Here is a 12,434-nt window from a genome sequence, read left to right as displayed (position 1 = left end):
GGCAGGGCGGCGGGAGGGGCAGGGGCAGTGGGAGGGGCAGGGCAGTGGGAGGGGCAGGGCGGGGGAGCGGCAGGGCGCGGGAGGGGCAGGGCGCAGGGTGGGGCAGGACAGCGGCAGGGTGCGGGAGGGGCAGGGCGCGGGCATTACTTCGTGTACTCGTGGTTGGGGCGGGACATAGACGGCGGTTTCCCTTTCACCGCTCCGGTTTCATCTTTGTCGATACTGATCCATTCTGCAGGAAGAAGAGAAGAGGAACGTCAGGTCATGTGACGCCAGTTTCCCAAACTCCTCCCCCTCATCACGCGCAATCTTCTTCTCTTACCGTACAGGCGCTCCCTGGTTCCCATGCGCTCGGCGGGCACTCGCACCTTCATAGACCCGCGGATGTTTCCGGTCTCCTCTCCCCGGTGAGACAAGTACGTCAGGAACTGCTGCGACGTGCTGCCGATCATCGACTTCAGCGCAATGCAGCACTCGCCTGCCGGAGGACGCACAGGGACGAGACACACTGGACATTTAGGGTCAGTTCACACTGAGTTTTTTTTACACTTTTTTTGTTGCGGAAAACGCGCCAAAAAATGTCTGAAAATGCCTCCCCTTGATTTCAATGGAAGGTGGAGGCGTTTTTTTCCCGCAAGCGGAAAAAACCGTCTTGTGGGAAAAAGAAGTGACATGCCCTATCTTCGGGTGTTTACGTCTCTGACCTCCCATTGGCATCAATTGGAGGCAGAGAAAGCGGATTTCGAGGTGTTTTTGTTCGGGGCGCTCAATGTGCGAAGCGAAAAACGCCGTTAAAAATGCGGCAAACTACGTGCAGGCAGATCAAAATCTGCCTGAAAATTCCTATTGGAATTTTGAGGCAGAATTTTCTGCCTGCAAAAAACTCAGTGTGAACAGGGCCTTATACCTTCTATATGTGCCGGTCTTATGTAGAAATATCTAGAACATTATCCTGCAGTTCTGAGCAAGTGCCGGATTATCAGAACTTCAAATCCCAAATTACAGGAATGTCCTCGTCTATTCAACTCAGCATCTTCTACCGGACCCGCCTCTCCCCCAACGCCGGGCCCGCCTCGCCTCTCCCCCGACGCCGGGCCCGCCTCGCCTCTCCCAACGCCGGGCCCGCCTCGCCTTCCCCCCAGCGCCGAGCCCGACGCTCCCCCTACACGGGGACCGCCGCTCCCCTTACACCAGCACGCATCGCGCCTTACATCGGGACCTCCCTCCCCTTACATCGGGACCGCCGCTCCTCTTACACCGGGACCTCCCTCCCCTTACACCGGGACCCCGCTCCCCTTATACCGGGACCCCGCTCCCCTTACACCGGGACCTCCCTCCCCTTACACCGGGACCTCCCTCCCCTTACACCGGGACCCCCCTCCCCTTACACCGGGACCCCCGCTCCCCTTACACCGGGACCCCGCTCCCCTTACTCCGGGACCCCGCTCCCCTTACACCGGGACCCCGCTCCCCTTACACCGGGGACGTCAGCTCTCTACCTGCCTAATAGTTTGGAACTTATCAGGTCCTGCCAATCCCCAATTAAAGGAATTTTCCAGTTTTATGTAAACAAAAGCTTAAACAGTGTTCTACAAACTGCTGACCTAATACTTCTCACAGCTGAGGGTTTGTTACATTATATCCAGTCTAGACATTCCCCTGAGATAAACACATCAGCAGCACAAATATCTCACCTGTTCTGATAGTTTGTTACACTGTATCAGTGCAGGTAAAATCTATCAGCCTGGAGTCCACAGATGATTGTATAGACTGGATATAACTGTAACAAACCCTCAGCTGTGAGAAGTATTAGATCAGGAGAGGTTTTTAGACTCCGGAGGTTAACAATGGAGGTTCTAATTTACTGACAACAAGCAGAGTTCTTGAACATGGTTTGATTATACAAGGATTAAGCCTTATTTACATAAATTTGGACCGACGCTTTAAAGGATTTCCCTCTATATCTGATGTCGACCTCGTGTGCCGGCCCATCTGATACTCCGGCACTTACCAGTTAGTACCGGACAGCAGGGATTTCCCTGCGCCGGCGAGTTGTAGGGACAATGTGTTTCTATCTGCAGTGATATATATATATGTGTATGATGTAACGGCAACGATATATCCAGCGCGCTCCTCACCGTACGACTCGTATCCGTCCATGGACTTCACCGTCAGTAGTAAGTGCTGGTCCTGGAGGTACTCGATCTCAGACAGGATGGGCCTCAGCTGTAGGAGCAGGACAAAGCCGGGACTTAGGGGAATATCATCTTAACTCATGTTATCAATAACCAGGACGTATCAGAGTATATACAGAATATGGGACTACAAGAGCGGCGCCACCTGGTGGCAGCATGAAAACACGGCAGCTGTCTAATGTGATAGTCATTGATGCGATAGTCTGCAGGATATATCACTCTGTATCTGTCAGGAGGTGGAGGAGCGATGTTCTGCAGATCTGTAGAGAGGTCAGTGGTGTAATAATCTGCAGGATATATCACTATGTATCTGTCAGGGGGTAGAGGAGCGATGTTCTGCAGATCTGTAGAGAGGTCAGGGGTGTAATAATCTGCAGGATATATCACTATGTATCTGTCAGGGGGTAGAGGAGCGATGTTCTGCAGATCTGTAGAGAGGTCAGTGGTGTAATAATCTGCAGGATATATCACTATGTATCTGTCAGGAGGTGGAGGAGTGATGTTCTGCAGATCTGTAGAGAGGTCAGTGGTGTAATAATCTGCAGGGTATATCACTATGTATCAGTCAGGAGGTGGAGGAGCAATGTTCTGCAGATCTGTAGAGAGGTCAGTGGTGTAATAATCTGCAGGATATATCACTATGTATCTGTCAGGAGGTGGAGGAGTGATGTTCTGCAGATCTGTAGAGAGGTCAGTGGTGTAATAATCTGCAGGATATATCACTATGTATCTGTCAGGAGGTAGAGGAGCGATGTTCTGCAGATCTGTAGAGAGGTCAGTGGTGTAATAATCTGCAGGATATATCACTATGTATCTGTCAGGAGGTAGAGGAGCAATGTTCTGCAGATCTGTAGAGAGGTCAGTGGTGTAATAATCTCCAGGATATATCACTATGTATCTGTCAGGAGGTGGAGGAGCAATGCTCTGCAGATCTGTAGAGAGGTCAGTGGTGTAATAATCTGCAGGATATATCACTATGTATCTGTCAGGAGGTAGAGGAGCGATGTTCTGCAGATCTCTAGAGAGGTTAGTGGTGTAATAATCTGCAGGATATATCACTATGTATCTGTCACGAGGTAGAGGAGCAATGTTCTGCAGATCTGTAGAGAGGTCAGTGGTGTAATAATCTGCAGGATATATCACTATGTATCTGTCAGGAGGTGGAGGAGCAATGTTCTGCAGATCTGTAGAGAGGTCAGTGGTGTAATAATCTGCAGGATATATCACTATGTATCTGTCAGGAGGTAGAGGAGCAATGTTCTGCAGATCTGTAGAGAGGTCAGTGGTGTAATAGTCTGCAGGATATATCACTATGTATCTGTCAGGAGGTAGAGGAGCAATGTTCTGCAGATCTGTAGAGAGGTCAGTGGTGTAATAATCTGCAGGATATATCACTGTGTATCTGTCAGGGGGTGGAGGAGCAATGTTCTGCAGATCTGTAGAGCGGTCAGTGGTGTAATAATCTGCAGGATATATCACTATGTATCTGTCAGGAGGTAGAGGTGCAATGTTCTGCAGATCTGTAGAGAGGTCAGAGGTGTAATAATCTGCAGGATATATCACTATGTATCTGTCAGGAGGTAGAGGAGCAATGTTCTGCAGATCTGTAGAGAGGTCAGTGGTGTAATAATCTGCAGGATATATCACTATGTATCTGTCAGGAGGTAGAGGAGCAATGTTCTGCAGAGCTGTAGAGAGGTCAGTGGTGTAATAATCTGCAGGATATATCACTATGTATCTGTCAGGAGGTAGAGGAGCAATGTTCTGCAGATCTGTAGAGAGGTCAGTGGTGTAATAATCTGCAGGATATATCACTATGTATCTGTCAGGAGGTGGAGGAGCAATGTTCTGCAGATCTGTAGAGAGGTCAGTGGTGTAATAATCTGCAGGATATATCACTATGTACCTGTCAGGAGGTAGAGGAGCGATGTTCTGCAGATCTGTAGAGAGGTCAGTGGTGTAATAATCTGCAGGATATATCACTATGTATCTGTCAGGAGGTAGAGGAGCGATGTTCTGCAGATCTGTAGAGAGGTCAGTGGTGTAATAGTCTGCAGGATATATCACTATGTATCTGTCAGGAGGTAGAGGAGCAATGTTCTGCAGATCTGTAGAGGGGTCAGTGGTGTAATAATCTGCAGGATATATCACTATGTATCTGTCAGGAGGTGGAGGAGCGATGTTCTGCAGATCTGTAGAGAGGTCAGTGGTGTAATAATCTGCAGGATATATCACTATGTATCTGTCAGGAGGTAGAGGAGCAATGTTCTGCAGATCTGTAGAGAGGTCAGTGGTGTAATAATCTGCAGGATATATCACTATGTATCAGTCAGGAGGTAGAGGAGCAATGTTCTGCAGATCTGTAGAGAGGTCAGTGGTGTAATAATCTGCAGGATATATCACTATGTATCTGTCAGGAGGTAGAGGAGCGATGTTCTGCAGATCTGTAGAGAGGTCAGTGGTGTAATAATCTGCAGGATATATCACTATGTATCTGTCAGGAGGTGGAGGAGCAATGTTCTGCAGATCTGTAGAGGTCAGTGGTGTAATAATCTGCAGGATATATCACTATGTATCTGTCAGGAGGTAGAGGAGCAATGTTCTGCAGATCTGTAGAGGTCAGTGGTGTAATAATCTGCAGGATATATCACTATGTATCTGTCAGGAGGTAGAGGAGCAATGTTCTGCAGATCTGTAGAGAGGTCAGTGGTGTAATAATCTGCAGGATATATCACTATGTATCTGTCAGGAGGTAGAGGAGCAATGTTCTGCAGATCTGTAGAGAGGTCAGTGGTGTAATAATCTGCAGAGTATATCACTATGTATCTGTCAGGAGGTAGAGGAGCAATGTTCTGCAGATCTGTAGAGAGGTCAGTGGTGTAATAATCTGCAGGATATATCACTATGTATCTGTCAGGAGGTAGAGGAGCAATGTTCTGCAGATCTGTAGAGCGGTCAGTGGTGTAATAATCTGCAGGATATATCACTATGTATCTGTCAGGAGGTAGAGGAGCAATGTTCTGCAGATCTGTAGAGAGGTCAGAGGTGTAATAATCTGCAGGATATATCACTATGTATCTGTCAGGAGGTAGAGGAGCAATGTTCTGCAGATCTGTAGAGAGGTCAGTGGTGTAATAATCTGCAGGATATATCACTATGTATCTGTCAGGAGGTGGAGGAGCAATGTTCTGCAGATCTGTAGAGAGGTCAGTGGTGTAATAATCTGCAGGATATATCACTATGTATCTGTCAGGAGGTAGAGGAGTGATGTTCTGCAGATCTGTAGAGAGGTCAGTGGTGTAATAATCTGCAGGATATATCACTATGTATCTGTCAGGAGGTAGAGGAGCAATGTTCTGCAGATCTGTAGAGAGGTCAGTGGTGTAATAATCTGCAGGATATATCACTATGTATCTGTCAGGAGGTGGAGGAGCAATGTTCTGCAGATCTGTAGAGGTCAGTGGTGTAATAATCTGCAGGATATATCACTATGTATCTGTCAGGAGGTAGAGGAGCAATGTTCTGCAGATCTGTAGAGAGGTCAGTGGTGTAATACTCTGCAGGATATATCACTATGTATCTGTCAGGAGGTGGAGGAGCGATGTTCTGCAGATCTGTAGAGAGGTCAGTGGTGTAATAATCTGCAGGATATATCACTATGTATCGGTCAGGAGGTAGAGGAGCAATGTTCTGCAGAGCTGTAGAGAGGTCAGTCGTGTAATAATCTGCAGGATATATCACTATGTATCTGTCAGGAGGTAGAGGAGCAATGTTCTGCAGATCTGTAGAGAGGTCAGTGGTGTAATAATCTGCAGGATATATCACTATGTATCTGTCAGGAGGTGGAGGAGCAATGTTCTGCAGATCTGTAGAGAGGTCAGTGGTGTAATAATCTGCAGGATATATCACTATGTACCTGTCAGGAGGTAGAGGAGCGATGTTCTGCAGATCTGTAGAGAGGTCAGTGGTGTAATAATCTGCAGGATATATCACTATGTATCTGTCAGGAGGTAGAGGAGCGATGTTCTGCAGATCTGTAGAGAGGTCAGTGGTGTAATAGTCTGCAGGATATATCACTATGTATCTGTCAGGAGGTAGAGGAGCAATGTTCTGCAGATCTGTAGAGGGGTCAGTGGTGTAATAATCTGCAGGATATATCACTATGTATCTGTCAGGAGGTGGAGGAGCGATGTTCTGCAGATCTGTAGAGAGGTCAGTGGTGTAATAATCTGCAGGATATATCACTATGTATCTGTCAGGAGGTAGAGGAGCGATGTTCTGCAGATCTGTAGGGTCAGTGGTGTAATAATCTGCAGGATATATCACTATGTATCTGTCAGGAGGTAGAGGAGCAATGTTCTGCAGATCTGTAGAGAGGTCAGTGGTGTAATAATCTGCAGGATATATCACTATGTATCGGTCAGGAGGTAGAGGAGCAATGTTCTGCAGATCTGTAGAGAGGTCAGTGGTGTAATAATCTGCAGGATATATCACTATGTATCTATCAGGAGGTAGAGGAGCGATGTTCTGCAGATCTGTAGAGAGGTCAGTGGTGTAATAATCTGCAGGATATATCACTATGTATCTGTCAGGGGGTAGAGGAGCGATGTTCTGCAGATCTGTAGAGAGGTCAGTGGTGTAATAATCTGCAGGATATATCACTATGTATCTGTCAGGAGGTAGAGGAGCAATGTTCTGCAGATCTGTAGAGAGGTCAGTGGTGTAATAATCTGCAGGATATATCACTATGTATCTGTCAGGAGGTAGAGGAGCGATGTTCTGCAGATCTGCAGAGAGGTCAGTGGTGTAATAATCTGCAGGATATATCACTATGTATCTGTCAGGAGGTAGAGGAGCGATGTTCTGCACATCACTGGAGGCGTCGGTGGTGTAATGCTCTGCAGATCACTGGAGGCGTCGGTGGAGTAATGCTCTGCAGAGTCACTCACTGTGGGCAGTTGCCTCGATGACCACTGGACTTTCAGGAAGTTGACGTTGTCGATGCTCTGACTGTCGTTCTCGCTGCTCTTCTTGTACTCTGTTGGTAGACCGGACACCCTATTAAAGGGACACTCACCTCTAATACCTTATTAGAGCTATAGCGGGGCCCCTGAATGGAGCATGGGGCCCACGTGGGTGGAGTAGAAGTCACCTGTACACCAGGAGATGGCGCTCTCAGGATTCACTCACCTTCCAAACACCCGGAATAAAACTCAATAAAGAACTTGGTTCTGCTGGCCGTCTTCACAATGGCTTCAATGCTCTCAAACTCAATGTAGGCCTGCTCGGACGGCTTCAGGAGACCTGGACATAAAATGAAGTGTCAGCTCACCAGACAAGAGCAGCCAGGATAAAACCATCTCAATGTCACAGCAGGGTCACCTACTCACCTGAAACCAGAGCGTGGGAACTGGGTTGTCAGACAGTACCGACTCCCAGTCCTCTAGTCACATGTTCTGCGGAGTCCAGGCATGGAGTCAGGATCCGAGAGGGAGTGGCATGATGTCTGACAACCCTGTTCCCATGCAGGTGGAGTAGACAGCCAAAAGGTCCGGGACAATGTCTGCAGCTGCGGCAAATAACGCGATAATCCCACCCACAAGTGATCGCCGGACTGGAGATTTATAAAGCACTGACCTTTCTTGGAGACAAACTGTGACGTCACGCCGACCTCGAATGACGCAAACACCGGCGAATGATCACTGGTCATGATGTCATCAGTGCACCCTGAAGATCACAAGGATGAGACCCCCAGATTACACCACAGCTAAACACGTGAGGACACCCCCCGCCCGGTAATAAGAGCGCTCACCGTACGAGTTACAGATGATGTGGGTCTCTGGGTAGGATTTCCACAGGATCCGGTCACACCAGGAAGGAACATTAGTCCGGACCTGAAATATGAACGATTATATCCAGACGTGACAAGCAGCCGGAGGCACGAGGCACAGCGCACCTCACATCATACATCACAAACAGCCGGAGGCACGAGGCACAGCGCACCTCACATCATACATCACAAGGAGGCACAGCGCACCTCACATCATACATCACAAGCAGCCGGAGGCACAGCGCACCTCACATCATACATCACAAGCAGCCGGAGGCACGAGGCACAGCGCACCTCACATCATACATCACAGGCAGCCGGAGGCACGAGGCACAGCGCACCTCACATCATACATCACAAGGAGGCACAGCGCACCTCACATCATACATCACAAGCAGCCGGAGGCACAGCCCACCTCACATCATACATCACAGGCAGCCGGAGGCACAGCGCACCTCACATCATACATCACAGGCAGCCGGAGGCACGAGGCACAGCGCACCTCACATCATACATCACAAACAGCCGGAGGCACGAGGCACAGCGCACCTCACATCATACATCACAGGCAGCCGGAGGCACAGCGCACCTCACATCATACATCACAAACAGCCGGAGGCACGAGGCACAGCGCACCTCACATCATACATCACAGGCAGCCGGAGGCACAGCGCACCTCACATCATACATCACAGGCAGCCGGAGGCACAGCGCACCTCACATCATACATCACAGGCAGCCGGAGGCACGAGGCACAGCGCACCTCACATCATACATCACAAACAGCCGGAGGCACGAGGCACAGCGCACCTCACATCATACATCACAAACAGCCGGAGGCACGAGGCACAGCGCACCTCACATCATACATCACAAACAGCCGGAGGCACGAGGCACAGCGCACCTCACATCATACATCACAAACAACCGGAGGCACGAGGCACAGCGCACCTCACATCATACATCACAAACAGCCGGAGGCACAGCGCACCTCACATTATACATCACAAGCAGTCGGAGGCACGAGGCACAGCGCACCTCACATCATACATCACAGGCAGTCGGAGGCACAGCGCACCTCACATTATACATCACAAGCAGTCGGAGGCACCAGGCACAGCGCACCTCACATTATACATCACAGGCAGTAGGAGGCACGAGGCACAGCGCACCTCACATCATACATCACAGGCAGTAGGAGGCACGAGGCACAGCGCACCTCACATCATACATCACAAGCAGTCGGAGGCACGAGGCACAGCGCACCTCACATCATACATCACAGGCAGTCGGAGGCACAGCGCACCTCACATTATACATCACAAGCAGTCGGAGGCACCAGGCACAGCGCACCTCACATTATACATCACAGGCAGTAGGAGGCACGAGGCACAGCGCACCTCACATCATACATCACAAGCAGTAGGAGGCACGAGGCACAGCACACCTCACATCATACATCACAGGTAGTAGGAGGCACGAGGCACAGCGCACCTCACATCATACATCACAAACAGCCGGAGGCACGAGGCACAGCGCACCTCACATCATACATCACAGGCAGCCGGAGGCACGAGGCACAGCGCACCTCACATCATACATCACAAACAGCCGGAGGGACGAGGCACAGCGCACCTCACATCATACATCACAGGCAGCCGGAGGCACGAGGCACAGCGCACCTCACATCATACATCACAAGCAGCCGGAGGCACAGCGCACCTCACATCATACATCACAAGCAGTCGGAGGCACAGCGCACCTCACATTATACATCACAAGCAGTCGGAGGCACCAGGCACAGCGCACCTCACATTATACATCACAGGCAGTAGGAGGCACGAGGCACAGCACACCTCACATCATACATCACAGGCAGTAGGAGGCACGAGGCGCACCTCACATCATACATCACAAGCAGTCGGAGGCACCAGGCACAGCACACCTCACATCATACATCACAGGCAGTAGGAGGCACGAGGCACAGCGCACCTCACATTATACATCACAGGCAGTAGGAGGCACAAGGCACAGCACACCTCACATCATACATCACAAGCAGTAGGAGGCACCAGGCACAGCGCACCTCACATTATACATCACAGGCAGTAGGAGGCACGAGGCACAGCGCACCTCACATCATACATCACAAGCAGTAGGAGGCACGAGGCACAGCACACCTCACATCATACATCACAAGCAGTCGGAGGCACCAGGCACAGCGCACCTCACATTATACATCACAGGCAGTAGGAGGCACGAGGCACAGCGCACCTCACATCATACATCACAAGCAGTAGGAGGCACGAGGCACAGCGCACCTCACATCATACTTCACAGGCAGTAGGAGGCACGAGGCACAGCGCACCTCACATCATACATCACAAGCAGTCGGAGGCACCAGGCACAGCGCACCTCACATTATACATCACAGGCAGTAGGAGGCACGAGGCACAGCGCACCTCACATCATACATCACAAGCAGTAGGAGGCACGAGGCACAGCGCACCTCACATCATACATCACAAGCAGTCGGAGGCACGAGGCACAGCGCACCTCACATCATACATCACAGGCAGTAGGAGGCACGAGGCACAGCGCACCTCACATCATACATCACAAGCAGTCGGAGGCACAGCGCACCTCACATTATACATCACAAGCAGTCGGAGGCACCAGGCACAGCGCACCTCACATTATACATCACAGGCAGTAGGAGGCACGAGGCACAGCACACCTCACATCATACATCACAGGCAGTAGGAGGCACGAGGCGCACCTCACATCATACATCACAAGCAGTCGGAGGCACCAGGCACAGCGCACCTCACATTATACATCACAGGCAGTAGGAGGCACGAGGCACAGCGCACCTCACATCATACATCACAAGCAGTAGGAGGCACGAGGCACAGCGCACCTCACATCATACATCACAAGCAGTCGGAGGCACGAGGCACAGCGCACCTCACATCATACATCACAGGCAGTAGGAGGCACGAGGCACAGCGCACCTCACATCATACATCACAAGCAGTCGGAGGCACAGCGCACCTCACATTATACATCACAAGCAGTCGGAGGCACCAGGCACAGCGCACCTCACATTATACATCACAGGCAGTAGGAGGCACGAGGCACAGCACACCTCACATCATACATCACAGGCAGTAGGAGGCACGAGGCGCACCTCACATCATACATCACAAGCAGTCGGAGGCACCAGGCACAGCACACCTCACATCATACATCACAGGCAGTAGGAGGCACGAGGCACAGCGCACCTCACATTATACATCACAGGCAGTAGGAGGCACAAGGCACAGCACACCTCACATCATACATCACAAGCAGTAGGAGGCACCAGGCACAGCGCACCTCACATTATACATCACAGGCAGTAGGAGGCACGAGGCACAGCGCACCTCACATCATACATCACAAGCAGTAGGAGGCACGAGGCACAGCACACCTCACATCATACATCACAAGCAGTCGGAGGCACCAGGCACAGCGCACCTCACATTATACATCACAAGCAGTCGGAGGCACCAGGCACAGCGCACCTCACATTATACATCACAGGCAGTAGGAGGCACGAGGCACAGCGCACCTCACATCATACATCACAAGCAGTAGGAGGCACGAGGCACAGCGCACCTCACATCATACTTCACAGGCAGTAGGAGGCACGAGGCACAGCGCACCTCACATCATACATCACAAGCAGTCGGAGGCACCAGGCACAGCGCACCTCACATTATACATCACAGGCAGTAGGAGGCACGAGGCACAGCGCACCTCACATCATACATCACAAGCAGTAGGAGGCACGAGGCACAGCGCACCTCACATCATACATCACAAGCAGTCGGAGGCACGAGGCACAGCGCACCTCACATCATACATCACAGGCAGTAGGAGGCACGAGGCACAGCGCACCTCACATCATACATCACAGGCAGTAGGAGGCACGAGGCACAGCGCACCTCACATCATACATCACAGGCAGTAGGAGGCACGAGGCACAGCGCACCTCACATCATACATCACAAGCAGCCGGAGGCACGAGGCACCCACAGGGGGCAAACGTCAAGTGCAATAGAGGAGACACTCACCCCCGTGGGCTTGTGCTTGTGCCACACGTACGTGTCCCGGGAGCCCCTCTCATAGCGATACGTGGGGGGGAACGTGATCTCCTCCTCACCTGTAACAGGAGGAGAAGAACAGAGGGGGTCAAAATAGGAAGGGGGTAAAAGGATGGGGGGGGGGGTAACATGACGGGAGGATGGGGGGGGGTAACATGACGGGAGGATGGGGGGGGTAACATGACGGGAGGATGGGGGGGGTAACAAGACGGGAGGATGGGGGTGGTAACAAGACGGGAGGATGGGGGGGTAACAAGACGG

General features: G+C 51.1%; 1 protein-coding gene across 1 annotated transcript in view; it reads right to left on the bottom strand.

Annotated features, from left to right (window-relative positions):
- Positions 1-116: 116 nt before the first annotated feature.
- The window catches only part of INPPL1 (inositol polyphosphate phosphatase like 1), a 48,778-nt gene continuing 36,460 nt past the window's right edge, over positions 117-12,434 (bottom strand). Inside the window, exons 17-24 of the mRNA XM_075848393.1 lie at positions 12,144-12,232; positions 8,008-8,089; positions 7,833-7,922; positions 7,386-7,499; positions 7,145-7,233; positions 2,139-2,226; positions 323-478; positions 117-232 (exon numbers count right to left, since the gene is read on the bottom strand). Coding sequence (XP_075704508.1) covers positions 144-232; positions 323-478; positions 2,139-2,226; positions 7,145-7,233; positions 7,386-7,499; positions 7,833-7,922; positions 8,008-8,089; positions 12,144-12,232 — 797 coding nt within the window. The 3' untranslated portion in view covers positions 117-143. The remainder of the gene's footprint in view (positions 233-322; positions 479-2,138; positions 2,227-7,144; positions 7,234-7,385; positions 7,500-7,832; positions 7,923-8,007; positions 8,090-12,143; positions 12,233-12,434) is intronic.

Source organism: Rhinoderma darwinii, unplaced genomic scaffold (assembly GCF_050947455.1).
Source record: "Rhinoderma darwinii isolate aRhiDar2 unplaced genomic scaffold, aRhiDar2.hap1 Scaffold_3936, whole genome shotgun sequence".
Lineage (NCBI taxonomy): Eukaryota > Metazoa > Chordata > Amphibia > Anura > Rhinodermatidae > Rhinoderma > Rhinoderma darwinii.
This window is presented reverse-complemented; position numbering and strand designations above follow the sequence as displayed.